Consider the following 17,678-nt stretch of genomic DNA (forward strand, 5'->3'; position numbering starts at 1 on the left):
TGCCAGAGCCATCTAGGCCCCTGTGTGGTGTATAAAAATGTCCACATCTTAGGAAAGCAGAGCTCTTGGAAACAGTTTCTTCCAACAGGAACTTTTGTTAAAAGAAATTGATAGCAGGCAGGATAGACAGGATCTGAGGGATTCCCATACAATTCAATTTTTAAAGTGTTCCTAAGCAGCCCCCACCCCACAGTTCTTCCAGGTAATTCAAACCGGCAGATTTCTAGGTGTTAAGTACAGGAGAGATAACATTAACCTGGCTCCGTTGGCATGATCATTCAACATCTCCTCACACAGATCCCAAATACTGCATCTCCCCTCCCTTTCTCTCGCTGGCCGGTAAGGAGCATAGGATGAAAGGCAAATTGCTACATTGTTATGGTTAGCAGACCGGAAGAGAATCAACAAAAGGTTACTTTGTAGTGAAAAGAGGAAGTGAAAGTAATAAAAAACCCCATGTATACCCCCCTCCCCCTTAGTAGTATGACAGTATCAGGAGAGAGTAAAAATTGGTTTTATATCAGAGAAGATAGATAGAAATGAAATATAACTGGATTCTGACAGCAATATTGTCAAGAATACAAGGATCTTTATTTTTTATGGATCCTGTCATAACAAAAGAAACATAATTTGGTGACTTCTTAGGGATGGAGAGGGCATTGTGATTCCTGCTTCTGGAGGGTCATCTAAAGGGACCTTCAAAAGCTGCAGGTTGGACCATGCGACTCTGAGATTTGAGAGTCCAACTTTGTCATAGTTTGGTACATAATTCATAGTTTGGTACATAATTTGGTCATCTTGGCTTCTAAGATAGGAATTTGTTTTTTCTTAAAATTAAGTTTATCAAACTCTTCTCGGATTTCTAGGATGGATTTTTTCTTTGTCTCAGGCAGGAAGAAGTAAATAATAAATCCTGAAGTGTAAAGGCTCCCCATGAAGATGAGAAAGGAGAAATGACGGAAGTTTTCCTGGAGGTGGAAAAAAAATGCCCAACTATTTAGGATAACAAAGCAAGCACTTCTTAGTGGAACAGAGGCTGTCTCTTGTGCAAATTCCCAATGCATATTCCTGACTGGTTTTTAAATATCAAGCCCTGGGTTAACTGTATTGCCAGCTTTGCATCATTCAGCAATCCAGCTTCAGCCAGCCACAAGATGTTGGCAGTTGATTCCCCCAACTTTCCTGCAGATTGGAGGGGGAGGGAATAAATCCATGTGGACCAGAATCACCTACCACCATCAATGGAAACACCATTCCGATCACAAAGACTCCAACCCAGCTCAGGGTCCCACTGATCGCAAAGGCAGGTGCTCTGGACGACTGATCAAAGATTTCCATCCTGACAGAGATTGTGGCACCAGCTATGGTGAAAGCCAAGGAGAGTTTGTTACCATCACCACAACTCTACCAGTAATCTTACAGAGATTTCTCATCCAGTGGGATTTCGTGATCCAGACACAATAGCATCCCAAACTTAACTATGGCTGGGAAGGGGAACTAATCACTTTTATTAACCAGGGTTAAGGAAAGGAGAAGAGCAGTTGGGAGGATTTTGGAATGGTGGCTAAAGAGGATTCCCAGATCTAGCAAATGCTTCAGCTCCTGAATGTCGTGCCAGGGTTCCAGATCATGACACTGTAAACTTATACATTTTCACCTGTGGTCAGAAACACCCTTTGTATACAACAATCCTCTTGTCAAGTGCCAAAGTATTTGCATATCCTACAATTTCTCAGTTTTCCCATCTTTAGCAAAAGTTGGACAAGGTACAGGTAGTTTCAGTTTGTGACTGGAACTTACGACATATTCCCCAAAGTTACTTATGACCAGGTTTCAGAGTTGTGGCAGCTGCAGCATCCCCACAGTTATTTGCCCTTCTGACTGATTGCAGAAATGCTGCATCACTCACCCATCCCACCCTACTTTATTCTGCCCCCTACTTTGAAAGATTTAAACCAAAAGTAACTTTAGGTATCCATATAAATCTGTGTTGAAGAAATTACCTGGGCCCATTCCAAAGACGAATACAAAGCAGAAGATCAAAGACAGGCAACAGTAAGGCATCCAGGAGAACCAGGGCTGAAATAAACAAAACTGCATTTTAGTTCATTAACTCACTATGATCAAACATGGATGCCAACAACTCTCTATGATTCATGAGTCAGAGGTTCCTTGTGGGTGATGATTTTTTATCAAAAGCCTAAAAATAATAGACATCCTGGTTCCTGGCCCCCATTCTTGGCCTCCCAATCTATAGGGCCCTTGTCTGGTCAGCAGAAGAAACTTTCTCTTCTGACTTTGCTCAGCTCTCTGAGGACCCAGTCAACAGTGTGTGTGTGTGTGTGTGTGTGTGTGTGTGTGTGTGTGTGTGTGTGTGTATGTGTGTGTGAGAGAGAGAGAGAGAGAGAAAGAGAGATAGAGAGATAGAGAGAGAGAGGGTGCTATTAGATCAGGGGAGTGTAACCTAGTGCAGTGGCCTCCTCCAGTAGGCATCAACAGCTGGCATCCCTTGTTTGGATGAGCAGTTCATGGGGCATTTGCTCACCTGCAGGGAGAGGGCTAAGGTGATACCAGCCAGCATGGTGCCCATCAAACCGTAGCCTGCCCAGAGTAGCACCTTTCTTCCAAATCGTTCGATGATGAAGCTCTGTGGGATTTGGGGAGAGGAATGAGCATTTGGAAGATGCCCTTGCAGCTTGACCCATGGCTAACACTGAGAATTTATGCACCAGAGACAAATTCCTTGTGTGTCCAATCACACTTGGTCCATAAAGAATTCTATTCTATTCTATTCTATTCTATTCTATTCTATTCTATTCTATTCTATTGTCTAGTCTTATTAAATTTCAATAACAGATCCCAACAGGATGCTCTGGGAACAAGACTATGGATGTCTGCTCATAGCCAGCACGGAAGGCAGTGCTGGTGCTTGAGAAACTCCTGAAGCCTTCTAGCTACCACACTTGACTTACTTTGTCTTTCTTCCAAGGGCCAGCAGGAAGTGAGGTATACCTCATACCTTATTTATTTAATAATTAAATGGTTATTTCACGTTTATCATTTTTATAAATAACTAAAGTAGATGAACATACCTAATGCTCTTTCGTTCTTCTATTTTCACCACCACCCCAACCCTGTGAGGTGGGTTGGGCTGAGAGTGACTGGCCCAGTGGGCTTTGTTGTCTAAGGCTGGACTAGAACTCACAGTCTCCTGGTTTCTAGGCCAGCTGCTTAACCACAAAACCCACCAGGAGGAATGTGCTATTAATGTCTAATGCTCGCAGAGGGTTGAAGCTGTGGCCAGAAAGCCATGCAGGCAGTCTACCCACGGCCTGTTCTGGCTTCTCTCCCTTTTGAAGGAAGGGGTGTTTTCTCTTGGGCAACAACTGTCTTGGCTGGTTCCTGCTGCATTTCACTCCTTCCCTTGCAGAGCTGTTCACTCACACAAAGGATAGTGGAAAGAAGTTCACAGAGGCTCACTCCCAAGGCCAAGTAGGGGATCTGGTCAAGATGAAACCCGGCAGTCTGGAGCACTTCAAAGGTGTAGGAGTAAATCTGAGGAGGAGGAGGAGGAGAAACTGTGGTAGTCATCAGAGGACTCCTATGGTACAGGAGGAAGATGCTACGGCTGCACAGGAGCAGGGGAGGCTTTCAGCGGAAGGTGGTCAGTTCAGAATAGGGCATTCATCAAACCAGGCTTAGGGAGGAAGAAAAGGAAGAGCCAGTGCTGGCTTGGAAACCCCCCATTTCTGCAAGTAAGGGAGGCACTTCAACTCCCAAGGAAAAAATATTTCACAGGAAATTGTAGGGTTTTCCTGCTTCTGTATCTCCAAGGGAAAGCCTCCACCCCCTCCTGCCTGGAAGCAAAGGACCAAGGGCCTCACTCAACTGCCTGGATGCCACTCAGCTGTGTTGTCACCGCCAGGACAAACAGTATGTAGAGCTGCCAGCGCAGGGAAGGCTCCTTGACCAGCTCCAGGAAGCTCTTGCTTTGGGTGCTGCTTAGGGCCGCTCGCTCTTTCTGCAGATCATCCAGCTCTGCCTGATGAGGCTCTTCCCCCCAAAAGGTCTTCATTGCTGGGAATGAGAAACAGTGCGTGGCAGGGACGTGGGCACTTCAGTCCCAGCCGATCTGGCTCCCTGCCTGGCAACAGAATCGGCTGGCCCATTTCTTGGTGACACCAACTCCACTTTGTGGCAGACCAAAAACAGCCGTTACAGCTGTTACTTCTGTGGATGAAAAAGGTGGGGAACATGTCGAGTTGGCTAACAGAGGAACAAAAGGAAAAGTAGAAAAAGGAGAGGGCCAGGATTGTCTGTCTCAAACAGAAAAACAGATTTGGGAGAGACCTTGGAGCTCTTCTAGTCCAACTAGAAGAGCCGAGGTGGCGCAGCAGTTAGAGTGCAGTACTGCAGGCCACTTTAGCTGACTGTGTTCAGCAGGTCAGCGGTTCAAATCTCACCGGCTCAAGGTTGACTCAGCCTTCCATCCTTCTGGGGTAGGTAAAATGAGGACCCAGATTGTTGGGGGCAATGTAAATATATACATACATTGCTTACTGGTGTACACCACTTAGAGAATGCTTGCGCTTAAAGCGGTATATAAGTCTCATAAATAAATAAACCCTGTGCACAAGCAGGAGACCCCATACCATTCTGGATAAATGGCTGTCCAATCTCTTCTTAAAAACTCCAGTGATGGAGCACCCACAACTTCTGAAGGCAACCCGTCTTAGAGCAAATGAGACCCAAGGTTGGAAAGGATCTTAGAATCACTTTGATGCAGGTGCTGCTTGGGCAGTTTGAATAGTCATTTTACTTAGCCTCAGTTTGAGGACCTTGAGAAAGGGGATAACCCCCTTCCTGTGGCAGTCTGTTCCACTGGCTAACACACAGTCAGGAAGTTGTTCCTGATGCCTGTTCTGAACCTTGTTGCATGTTGTTTAAATTGGTTCTGGCCTTCCCATCTGGTGTACCAGGGAAGAGTCTGCTCCATAGGAAAAATCCTCTGACATTTATTAGTGATTTATCAAATTTATATTGCTGCCCATCTCAAATATATGACGGGGCAGCTCACAAACCATTGAAAGCAATAGGAAAGGATCCAAACAATACAGCAATTTAAAACAATAAAAAGCAAAACTATATAACCATATATAGGTGGTCCTCACTTAACAATGGTAATTGGGACTGGCCAGTCCTTGGCTAAACAATACAGTCAGAGGCTCTCGGATGGAAATTGCTGCTCCCCCACCTATTGGCTGATGCTGTACCCCAAACCTGTCTGGGCAGAGCTGTGAGTGAAGCAGCCAAGTCTCCTTGTGCATGCTAAGGTCAGCCTTCCCACCATGATCAAAAGCAAATGAGAGCAGCCTTATTGCAGACTGATTTGACCATTGGGTGTCTGCACCCATCTCCAGTCTCTGTAGACAAAGCACCTGTAGATCTTTCAGCTACCCTAGGCTGGGCTTCCTTTTCAAACTCAGCCCCATCTTGGTAGCCCCCCTCAGACTTACTCCAGTTTCCCACTGCTTTTCTTTTCTTTTCAGAGCCTTTTTAATGTTACTGTTTCTTGTGGAAAGGAGGGAGTGTTGTTGTCTGTTACCTTTCACGCATCCTTCTTCATCTCCTTTGTGCAACAGCAAGTGAGGCGGTGACTCAGGGAAGAATGGTAGTGTGAGCAAGGGGACCAAGGCCGCAGCCCCACTGAAGGCCAGCAGCACTGGCCAGAGGGCCCTGCTTCCCAAAAGCTCCCTGGGAAAGCAGACAGAAAACCTAGGTAGTTTCCAAAGGCTTGTAGATAAGACGCATCTCTGATTGTCATCTTGTGCTTTCATGACCACAATCATTAATGCTGAAAAAGTAACATGAAACCAGGGCATTGAAGAAAGCATGGTTATACCTTAGTCCCATAATTTGACCGAGGACTTTTCCCAAACACCAAAACATGGAAGTGGTGGCACTGGTAAATCCACGGAGGTTTTTGGGGGAAACCTCCCCAAGGTACTGGGGATGAAGAACAATGCACACACCTTGAATTGAAGGCAGAGAACAAAATTATTGGGATCACAAGTAGTGAATGTCTGCTGCGCCATCCAAACTAAGTAAGAGCAGTTTGGCTACAAAGAGGAGAAGCACAAAATGGGGAACTGTTGGAAACTGGCTCAACTTTCTGCGCATGCTGCATAGGATGTGGGGTAGGCTGGGTAGGGCTCCTTGTTCTGTCTGGCTCCCAACCATCTCTTGACCATGGTGGGACTCAGCTTTTCACTTTTCACCATAATGTGCTCCCTCTCAGTCCTGATAGGTTCTGGCAGCCGCTTGGGTCTTGGCCAGCAGTTGGGAGAGGCGGGTGCATACCTGTGCCGATGCCACACAGAAAACGTCCCAACAGAATGAGCTCGACAGACCTGGCCATCTTGCTGAAGCCCAGGAGGAGCGCGCTGGCCACCATCAGCAAGTTGCTGCCCAAGAAGCAGTTCTTCCTGTTTATGAAAAAGAGGCAGGAATGGCTCAGGTACACAATGCTTGGAAGAGGATGGAGGTTTCTGGCTCAAAGTGGGAGCAGCCTGTTCATGGGAGGCCTAGCAGCAGCCTTCTCTTCCTTCAGAAAAGAAGATCCTGCCATGTCTCACCCTATTGTCTTCAGGCAGGGTGTGGGGTGGGGATGGGGGAGGTGAGAACTAGAAAGTTTAGCCAAGGGAACAACCTGGATCACCCTGGTTGGGATGGGCCTCCTAAGGCAGACAGGGACCCTGTTTTGAACCACTGGAGGAGATTTGTCCTCTCTACAGGTTGTACAACCTCTCAGACTAAAATAACTCTGGAGACTTTGGGGGTCAAAATGGCCCCTCTCCTTCCCCAGCACTTCCGTTTTGCACAACACGAGCCTCCCCCAGATCAGGATGTTGTCTGGACCTCCATGGTGGCTGAAGTGACTGTTTGTTCTGAGGGTGCCACTAAATCACAGCAAGGGAAGGAGCCGGGAAGAAGGACAGAATGGTGGGAATGTCCAATAAGGCCTCACTAAGAGTTGCCTCTCTGGGTCCTTCATTCCATGGAGGAAGTTTCTTCCTAACCTTCAGGAAGGTTTCTCTTTCCTGTCATTGAAATTCAGGTCCTACAGTTGAAGAGGAAATCAGCCCTGATCACCTTCTTCTTCTGTGTCTCTGACTTTGAGATATGGGCAAGCATAGCCTTCTCCATTGCCTCGTAGCTAAATCCATCCAATTCTTTGAACTGTCTTCATAGGAAGACAGGAAAAAAAAATCCCTGACAACTACCACAATCTGGTCAGGAAGGTATATTTCTGATAACTTACCTGATTTGGCTTTACTGACTTTAAAAAAAATGGCCTTACACAACTTCCAAAATGCATTCAGCTCTTGCTAATACAAAAACTCTGATAAACTTCCAGTGATCTTTATCCCTATTGCTTAATTCTATGGCATCAAGCTATGATCCCCCTCTGATTTTGGGTCATGCCCCCCATGGGATTCTCAACTACATATCTCCTCCTCCTCCTGCTCCTCCTCCTCCTCCTGCTCCTCCTCCTCCTCCTCCTTATCCTCTTCCATACTTAAAGAGGCTTATAATAAACTATAACAATTAAACAACCAGCCAAGCAACCAGTCAGAATTATTACTAGGGCAACCAAAAAGGCTGCTGAAAGGCTCTCAAGGGCTTGGCTATTGGCACATGGCTCTTTAATGCTTTCAAGGCCGCCTTGATGGAAGCAAGTATTCAATGAGGACCTACTTTCCATATTTGGCAGCCAGGAATCCACTGCTCAAGGAGCCCAAGAGACCCCCCAAGCCAAAGATGGATACCACCAAAGACCACAATAAGGTGAGCGTTGAAGGACGGACCGAATGGCCAAACCTCTCCAACCACGTCTCATTGATGAACTCTTTGATGTGCTGGAAAAGAGGGATGTGGTTAGGCAGAGATAGTTTTCTCATCATGGATGGTAAAAACGCTCAGTTCACAAGAAGGAACTTGCAGGAGACACCTAAGAAAGACACAGCGACACAGCCCAGGCAAGCATTGCCTGTAATGACATCATGATGGCCACCATTCAGCTGGGCCACCAGGCTCAGTAAATGCGAACCTGCCAGATTTTGGAAGCAGACAAGCATCTTTCTTGGCTGTTTTCATTTCAATGGAAGGATGATACAAGTAGTCCCTAACTTACGACTACAATTGAGCCCAAAATTTCTGTTGCTAAGCAAGGCAGTTAAGTAAGTGTTGTCCATTCTATGACTTTTTTGCCACAGTTGTTAAGCGAATCACTGCAGTTGTTAAATGAATTATGTGGTCATTAAGCAAATCTGGCTTCCCCCGTTGACTTTGCTTGTCGGAAGCCAGCTGGGAAGGTTACAGATGATGGTCTTGTGACCTTGGGTCAGTGCAACTGTCATAAATACTGTGTTTCCCTGAAAGTAAGACCTACCCCCAAAATAAGCCCTAGTTTTGGGATGAGGTGCGCACCTAAAGATCAAGCTAAGATGGTGGTGGTATGGTGGTGGAAGTGGATCTTGCAGCCAGGCCTCTCCTTGGTGGCTCACTTTTTCTGCGGCACTCCCCGGCCTGCATTTCGCAGTCAGAGGCCTTTCTGGATTCAATCCATAGCTCAGTTCTTGGCTGCAGAGGCCTTCTGGAAAGGCCTGTGACTGTGAAATGCAGTCCGGAGCTCATTCTCAGCTGCAGAATGAAACTGTTCCTGTGGCCGCAGAAGAAGGGGGACAGCTGGGCGGGGATGTCGGTGCCGGAGGTGAGTGAAAAAGACACCTCTGAAAATAAGATCTGGTGCCTCTTTTGGAGGCAAAGAAATAAATAAGACCGGGTCTTATTTTCGGGGAAACACCGTACTTGCCAGTTGCTGAGTTCATGAATTTTGATCATGAGACCATGGGGACGCAGCAACGGTCGTAAGTGTGAAAACCGGTGTAGCAGAGGTAGGGTGAGCTGAAGAAGGAGTACTGGGAGATGTCTGGGAAGGAATCAGGAGAGGGCAGAGAGGGATGGAAGGCTCTGCTGAGGCCCAGGTTGGGGGGATAAGCCTGGGAGAGGAGGCAATGGGGAGGAATGGGAGAGGCTTTTATGAGGTAAGCCTGAGGGAGAGGATAGGAGAGGAGAGGTTTCTATGGGGCAAGCCTGAGGGGGAGGGAGAGAGAGAGAGAGACACACACACACAGAGAGACAGAGAGAGAGAGAGAGAGAGAGAGAGAGAGAGAGAGAGAGAGAGAGAGAGAGAGAGAGAGAGAGAGAGAGAGAGAGAGAAGAAGAAGAAGAAGAAGAAGAAGAAGAAGAAGAAGAAGAAGAAGAAGAAGAAGAAGAAGAAGAAGAAGAAGAAGAGCTGACCAGCTACCTGAATACTTTCCCTGCATGTGACCTGCCTGCTAAGAGAGACTGACCACCACCTCATCACATGTTCCAACCAAGCAGATGTGCCTAAGTGAGGAACCACTGTGGACCGGCAGCCATACCAAGAGGGCCAGGAGAACCCAGACTCCAGTGGCCCTTTTGGGGGTAGTGCTACACCAGTCACAAGTCACTTTTTTCTCAGTGCTGCTGTAACTTTGAACCATAACTAAACGAACCGGTGTAAGTCGAGAACTATCGATGATCTGGCTGTAGAAGGCCTCTAAAAAGCCTTTCCTGGGGCCATTGTGTACATCCCATTGCAAGGGAGGTGGAGGCCTCTCAGAAGGTTGGGCACGGCTGTTCCAAGTGCTGGAAGGGCTGTGGTGTTGCCTGCGAGAGAATCACAATTTTCTTTGGGGGCTGCGGAATATTTAAAGATGGGAAGGGGGAACCTTAAAGGGACATTTCCAAAGAAACCCTTAAAGTCTTGGGGGGAAACCTGGTGGGGGGCTTGGGGTTTTCTTGAGGCTGGAACTTGCAGATGGCTGCCTCCCAGAGGCCTGCCACTCCCAGCTGTGTGAAGCAGAAGAAACCAAAACCAAAACCAGCAAACTCAAAGCCAAACGTAGAGACTGATATGATGCCTTCCCAATTCTTTTAATCCCCTTTTTAATATAAAAAGTGTAAATAGGAAGGTAGGACTGGATTTTGGGGGCCTCAAAGATGTCCTTTAGTTGACTGGCCCTGCAGAGCACCCTGCAGCACTTGTGATTGTGTGGAATACATCCCTTGCAGCAGAGGATGCCCCAATAAAGGAGAATATATGCAACTCAGGGTTGAAATGAGGGGCGCTCTCTGAGCTGGGTTGCTTCCTTGTAGACATTTCATGATGATGACACCTAGTTTGGGTAATGAAACGTCTGCAAGAAAACAACCCAGCTCAGAAAGCACCACGGAAATGTCCTTCTAGACGGCCACTGTTCCTGCCACTCCGTCCTACAGAACTGCCAGAGGATGCCCTCACCATCCTCTCCTCTTTTGCCAAAGATGCCGAACCCCAAGGAGTATCTTTCTTTCATGCCTCTGCAGAACTGGGACCAAGGCTCCATGCAGATCCTGCCTGTGAGGTTGGACTGTGAAGGACTCAGGCTGGAATTAGGAAAGTTTGTTAAAGGAATTGCTGGCACAGAAAGTTGCAGCTATGATGAATGGAACCAATGGTGGGACACCCCTGGCTAGCCACAAGAAAGTTACAAGTTGGAAGGACACTCTGGAAGGATTCTAGCTGTTTCTGTTTACTTTTACTTTTCAGGATATTGTGCATTATGGAGGACTTTCTCTCTGAACTTGCTATTTGAGAGAACCTGGGACTGACACTTGAAGCCACCTAAAGTCCTGTTAATGAATTTGCATCTGACATCATTGTCTTATTAGAATCATTTTTTCCACATGTGTTATATATATATTTGGACTCAGAGTATTTGTTTTGGGGCCTTTAGTGGTTCCAGATTAACCTTAATACAAATGTTTATATGTTACTGCCCTAATTCTTGTCATGGTGTACCAATTTCTTGCGCCTATTTTCTATCTAGAACATATTCTTATCTGCATTATAAGGGACAATGCATCGGTGCTAAAATGCCTCTACTGGGTGAAAGTTTGTACTTGATTTTGCACAGAATTGGGACAGAACCCATTAGCTCTTATTTCTGCATTACTCCCTGAGAAGTTCTCTAAGAATTTTTAAACATTCAATAACTATATGACAAATATAAAATTACAGTGCTGCAGGAATATACAACACTTATGTAACAATATATACATGATCCCTCAAGATTATGGCACATAGCCCCATGTCTTCAAGTTATTCTCACATTGTGACATGTTCAATCTTTTCAAAGTTTTTCCATATTTTATATGAGAAATTGTACCCTGCTATAAAATTGGTCCTACACTGCTGCAAGGAGCATCACCTCTGCCTTTCATGGATCTTGACTGGACTTTTTAGATAACATAATCACAATTTGAGTTGGAGGAATAATTTTCCTTACCACTATGTCCTCCAAGCTTATTGTAAATTTGCAGCTGACACACTTCCTAGCACATCTTTTTTTTTTATTTCCTGTTGACTTATAACCTATATAATATCTAAGGATGGTTGGTATTGGATCCATGGGACTGTGGCATATACAGTTTTGCCCTCCACATGGTCTGGTATTTGTACCTTGAGAGTTTTACGTACACCTATTGCTATACATTCATCAATTTAGCTTCAGAATGAAACCTGAACTTTTTCCAGGTGCAAATACTTTTACACCTGAAAAAAATACTTTTTCAGGAGTATTTTGAACTACACTCAGCTCTCTTGTTAAATGGAAGTTGCTGAATTAGAATTTGCTCTTTTCTTAATATTTCAGCATCGCTTGAAATTTATGCAAATGTTATAGTAGATGTCATTGGCAGATTATACAACTGAAGCTCTCTATGTCTCAACTTGCTATTCAAAACTGCATGGCTCTAGATTTTTTTATCAGCAAGTTAAAGAGGAGTTTGTGGTCTTATATCCCAAAAGCCAAGTTCTTGCAGATGCTCAGGCTATTCTAAATCAATTTGTCATTTTTTATTCTGTTGCAAATGCTAATTCATTTTTTTTACATATAGAATGCTATTACAGGCAGACCTCGGCTTGCGACCACAATTGGGCCAGAGGTTTCTGTTGTTGGGCAAAATGATTGTTAAGTGAGTTTTGCTCTACTTGTGATTGACTTCCTGGTTCCCTAAACTGATGTGGTTGAAATCATTTATAGGTCTCTTTATTTTGATTATTACATTAAGGATTTTTATTTGTTTATTGGTGCTCACAGTGCCTACCCTGTACATTGCAATTTTTGAAAGCTGTTTTCTACATTGTTTTTTTTTATTAATTTTGCAAAATGTAAAATTTTCCATTTGGTCATGGTTCATCCTAATTCATTCAGAGGTTGTTTTTTTAAAGGAAATGTTTACCGACATTTTCTTTTTTGGCTGCTGAAAGGGCTTATTTTAGCCTCAAAGAGGAAATGAGAGCTTTTTTTAAAATGTTATGTTAATAAGCTGCCATATACTTTAACCTACAAAAAAGCCTCTCTGTTATATTTCATTTCTATCTCCTCTGATCTAAAACCAAATCTCACCTTTCCCTGGATTCTGCCATACTCCCAAGGGGGAGGGGGGATATGCTTGCAGGGTTATGACTTTCACCTCCTCTATTCACTCCAGTGTAACCTTTTGTTTATTGCTGCTGGGTCTGCTGCCGATTACAATATAACAAATTGCCTCCTGCACTATGCATCTCTCTGAAGCTTCTTCTCTCTAACCTGGCAGTTAGGAAAAAAAAAGGAGGGGGGAGAAATACAAACATCTGGAACCTGGCTTATTTCTCCGGTCTCAAAAGGAGGTGTGAAGAGCTGTGGAACATTGTACTACAAACGGAGTTGGACTGATGTTATCTTCCCTTTCCCACGATGGACTTAACAACTGGGGATTGGCCGGTCTGAACCGTCTGGATGAACTGTGGGGTGAGGTTTGCTTAGGAACCCTTTAAAGTATCGATCTGTAAAGAATTCCTCAGATCCTGTCTATTATACCTGCTATCAGCTACTCTTAATAAAAGTTCCTGTTGGAAGAAATTGTTTCCAAGAGTTCTGCTTTCTTAAGATGTGGGGTTGAAGTGGGTCCTTACACTCTCTTTAAGAAACCAGAACTGGCAGGAGAGCATTTTATATATTGTGATAACAGTTTCATTTTTAGCTGTTCTCAACCCTCCATGAACACAAAATAGTCAAGCCAACCTTGGGATGTGCTGAGATGTTTTTCTTTTGCAAACAATGCTCTTTTCTATGGCTACGCTCACACATTATTGGCTGCTTTAATTCTGTGATGTAAATGGACAGATGACTATTTCTAAACCACTCAATTTCTGCTCTGAAGTTCTTTTCTGGGCTTTAAAAGCAAATGTATGCCATTTTCCTGGTTCCCCCTTTTTGTAGGGAGACCCCACTTGATCAGAGCACACAAGGCAAGAATGGTTAGAATATGAATGTTCAGTCAAGGAGGAAGAGGACTGGTGACTTGCCAGCTGGCTACCCAACTTTGCATGGCTCAGAAATATTTTTATGATTCTTGTGTTAATTGTTATGATGGGGTTTATTTGCTGTGCTTACTTGCAATGCTTACCCACAATTATTAGTTGTTCCAACGAGTTGATCCCAAAGACCAGACTATTGGATGATTCTTTTCAAAGCTTTAAAAAGAATCAAAGGGGAGAAATGAAAGACTCAAGTTGGAATTAGGAAAGTTTGTTAAAGGAATTGCTGACACAGAAAGTTGCAGCTGCGATGAGTGTAACAAATGGTGGGACACTGCTGCCTAGCAACAAGAAAGTTACAGGTTAAAACTGGGCTGTCAAACCAGCAATGTCATGTGATGTATCATGACTTTTTTGCCATTGATGGCAATGGGGTAGGTGTGGTTTCGCTATGATGCATCCAGCCTGCGGGCCGGCAGTTTGACACGCTAGAAGGATGCTAGCTAAGGAACATAGATATATAAACTTTGGTAACCTCTAGCTTATTATAATAGTAAAAGACACACCTCTTTTGACAAGGATGTATGAAGAAGGAAGTAAAGTAGAAGAATCTAATCAAAAGAAATGTGAAGGAACCAATGTGTGATTCTTAAGGTGTTAACTTCCTTAATCACAACTGTATAGCATTTGTGCTTGCGCATTGTTCGAGGACTTGACTTCTTTAGCTGCTGAGACCCTTTTGCCGGAGTTCTCCAATAAAAGAAGCTGAAAATGCCATTCCTCATGACTGGTGGTCTTTATTGGCTTTGGTGCCAGGCTAGGACCTGTGTTGGGTACAACAACTGCTTACCACAGATGCATAGGTGATCATCGATCCTTGGAAGCCAACCTGCAGTGATCCTCCAATTCCCAGAATAATCACCATTAAAAGGAGTCTCTGATATTGAATCTTGAAGGAAGAGAAATGTGAGGTACATAAGAAATGTACATGTTGTAATTTTCCATTTCTGCTAAATAAATAGGCATGTGGAGGCACTTAGCTAAAATATTTTTAGGAAAGGAGATGTAGTAGGCTGAAAGAATAGAGAGGAACTATATTTTTAGAATAGGGCACACTATCGTAGAATAGTACATAGCTTATAAATAAATTATTATTCAATTTATATAAGGCTTATTCTTTATAAAAACTGCCTAGAGTTAGTATTTTAAAGTATAACTATGAACCAAAGTGCAGCCATGTTTAACTGAAGCATGAACTGTGTTACACATATTGCTTCCAGATGGAAAGAAGACATTCTTATAGAAAAACAAGGGAAAACATAAATCCTTTATAATTGCAATTATTCAGTACGGTGGCAATTCATCTTATAGATAAGGCTATATCCTGAGTTAGCAGGATATTACAAATCATGTCACAGAAAAGGGAATGAAGATAAGACAGGAACAAAAGTGGCATTTGATCTAATAATTGGAGGGTTTGGTAATGGTAATGGTTACTAGGCGGAAAGCATGTGACTGGGTGGCCTATCAACTGGGCTCACTTTGGAAGGATGTGGCGTGATGCACGGGACAAGGTATAAAAACCTATGCAACAATTGATTCCGGAGTGGATTTGCCATTACTAAGAGTTCCACCGCTTTTGCAAAAGCTTTAATAAAACTTGTTTTGTTTTCCAACATCCTTGGAGTTGAATTTTTATTCCTCACAGACATAACACTTTTTTTTCCTAAACCAAAAATCTTGTTTGTATTCCTATCTTTTTTATTGAATGCCAACAAAGGAAAATAAGAATGAGTCATGCTGGGTAGAGAAAACCAGCCAGTGTAAGCAATTCCTTTCAAACCCATCTGAAGAGAACTGAACATTATTTCCCAAAGCAATCATGTCTTCAGTGCATTTTCTCTTCCAAAACGTTGGGGGGGTGTGTGTGTGTGTGTCAGTAACTGGCCCTGCTCTGCATACAACCCCCACCTCATTGCTTGGGAGTGCAGGAACTGGCTGAAGTCATGGTGCCTATCTACAAAAAGGCCCTGCTTGGGGGCAGGTAACCCACCTCTCCTGGCCTTTCGGAAGGTGGTGAAGACCTTCTCTTTCACCAGGCGGGGGGGCCAAATGTTGGGTTACTGGGGCTCTGGCTGGGGGTGATATGTGGCCTGGTTTTTTAATGGCTCCGTGGATTGGATTGTTTTTATTTTATTTGTTTACCAGCTAGATGGGCAGCATATAAATTTGATAAATATATAGAAATAAAATATCACACGAAGGCATAAGAAGCAACCATAGATGACAGGTCTATAGCAACAACCCCCCCCCCCTTAGAGCTGCACCTGACAGCTCTTAAAATCTCCCCAAAGGAAGGTCCAGCATCTAAGTGGGAGTTAAAGGCAAGGCAAGGCATAAGCTGAATGCATTGGTGCTTTGGTCAGGCCAGAGGTCAGGGGGTGAGGGGCAATGGACAGAAGGGGGGAGCTGTTTGCATCTTCATCCCATAGTGCTGGCTGCCCTTGGGCACCCCTCAGTTTAGACTGTCTGCATTCAGCCCTCTTCCCTTGCCCAAATCTTGAAATGCCATGCAGTTATGTAGCTTTAAACCTTTTAATTAAAAATAGTATTTCCTCTCACTTTGTGTTAATTTCCCTTGACTTGTCCCTATAAAACCATCACCTTGAGCTTAGAAGAGGCATAACACCGTTTGAAAACAAATTTCACCTTTCCACACTCTCCCATTGAGAACAATCTGGAAGTTCCTCCTCAGGCCAACAGTGCTCACTGCCTCCTTCCCTGAGATGCAACCCCGTGGGCTTGCATCTCAGAAGAAATGGGGGGAAAGGAAACTACTCTCAGGATTGCTATGAGTGACAATTGATCTGGAACCTACAAAAAGAGCTTTTCTAGCTGGGGAAGGGGGCCATGGCGGAAGGACAGGCCTCCTGAGATTGGAGCTCCACTGTGAAAGGTCTGGCTTCCAGAAGAAGATTTGGTCCTCTGACAAGGGAGCGCAAGTTTTGAGGCGGTAAAGTGCCTATTTTACAACCTGCAGTGGCTCATGGCATCCATTTTGTGGTATAAACCCAGCCTAAGCAAATTGGGGCAAATGGAACTTTTGAAGGACAAAGTCAGAATCTTGGTGCTAGGAGGCACTTTGAAAATCATCTAGCCCAGGGCTCCCCAACCTATTCTCCAAAGCCCCTAAACGCAGGACAAGAAACCATGGATGGAAACTAATCAAGGAGAGAAGCAACCTGGAATTAAGGAGAAACTTCCTAACAGTGAGGACAATTAACCAGTGGAACGTCTTGCCTTCAGAAATTGTGGGCACTCCATCCCTGGAGGCTTTTAAGAAAAGATTGGACAGCCCTTTGTCTGAAATAGTACAGGGTCTCCTGTTTGAGCAGGGTGTTGGACTAGAAGACCTCCAAAGTCCCTTCCAGCTCTACTCTGATTTTCAAAAGTTACTACTACTACTACTACTACTACTACTACTACTACTACTACCACTACTACCAGTGATCCCCATGGGGTCAATATTGACCACTTTGAGGAGCTCTGATTTAGCCCAATTTCGTGCCTGGGCAGAATCCCTCAAAACTGGTGTGCTGAGTCTTGCATGGATGGAAGGTCAGGGAAGATGCCCGTGCAGCATGTGCTCCAGGTGGGTCTGGGTGACCTGAAAGTAGCTGGTGCTGTGCCTATAGCAGCCCCTTTGGGTGGGATGCCAGGAAGCCTTGTCTGGCTTGTACTCACCACATCCCAGAAGATCAGTGCCATCTCTGCGTGGAGCTCTTCTGGATCTTGTCTCTAACAGAGAGTAGCCTTGGACTTTGCACTCTTTATTTCATTTCTTGGTGCAACTCCAAATTACTTGATTAGTCATTCACTGTAATGATTTCAGGAACAAAGGATGAAATTGTGCATCTGTCCGCTGGGTTTAGGCTGTCCATAGACTCTGTGATGAAGCATGGTGGGAAGAAGAGGCTTCAGAGAGAGCTCTTCTGCAGTCATGGCCTGCAGTGGCTGCTGGATCTCCCCAACATCCCCTTGCTGGAATTCTCCACTTCAAAGGGCACCATCTCAGTTGCACTGGGACAGACGGAGTGCCACCAAAGTCAAGAGTCAGGTTTAGAGTTGACAGGTAATATCACATTTTCCTTATCCTTTTTAACTTTCCTATTTCCAGCTCCTTCTGGATTCACCAGAAGGGGACCAGAGGCTGAAGATCTGAGTCCAAGTCCCCCATCTCTCAACA

General features: G+C 44.6%; 1 protein-coding gene across 1 annotated transcript; it reads right to left on the bottom strand.

Annotated features, from left to right (window-relative positions):
- Positions 1-569: 569 nt before the first annotated feature.
- On the bottom strand, positions 570-17,239 carry LOC120314629 (solute carrier family 2, facilitated glucose transporter member 11-like). The gene is made up of 12 exons (XM_039357911.1): positions 17,177-17,239; positions 14,283-14,381; positions 7,759-7,919; positions 6,361-6,485; positions 5,903-6,032; positions 5,606-5,754; positions 3,890-4,077; positions 3,445-3,555; positions 2,546-2,647; positions 2,004-2,079; positions 1,234-1,361; positions 570-968 (listed from the first exon to the last, which is right to left on the bottom strand). The coding sequence occupies exons 1-12, from the start codon at positions 17,198-17,200 to the stop codon at positions 771-773; spliced, it is 1,491 nt and encodes a 496-aa protein (XP_039213845.1). The 5' UTR covers positions 17,201-17,239; the 3' UTR covers positions 570-770.
- Positions 17,240-17,678: the final 439 nt, after the last annotated feature.

This window comes from Crotalus tigris, unplaced genomic scaffold (assembly GCF_016545835.1).
Source record: "Crotalus tigris isolate CLP2741 ecotype Arizona unplaced genomic scaffold, ASM1654583v1 scf7180000018965.556698, whole genome shotgun sequence".
Classification (NCBI taxonomy): domain Eukaryota; kingdom Metazoa; phylum Chordata; class Lepidosauria; order Squamata; family Viperidae; genus Crotalus; species Crotalus tigris.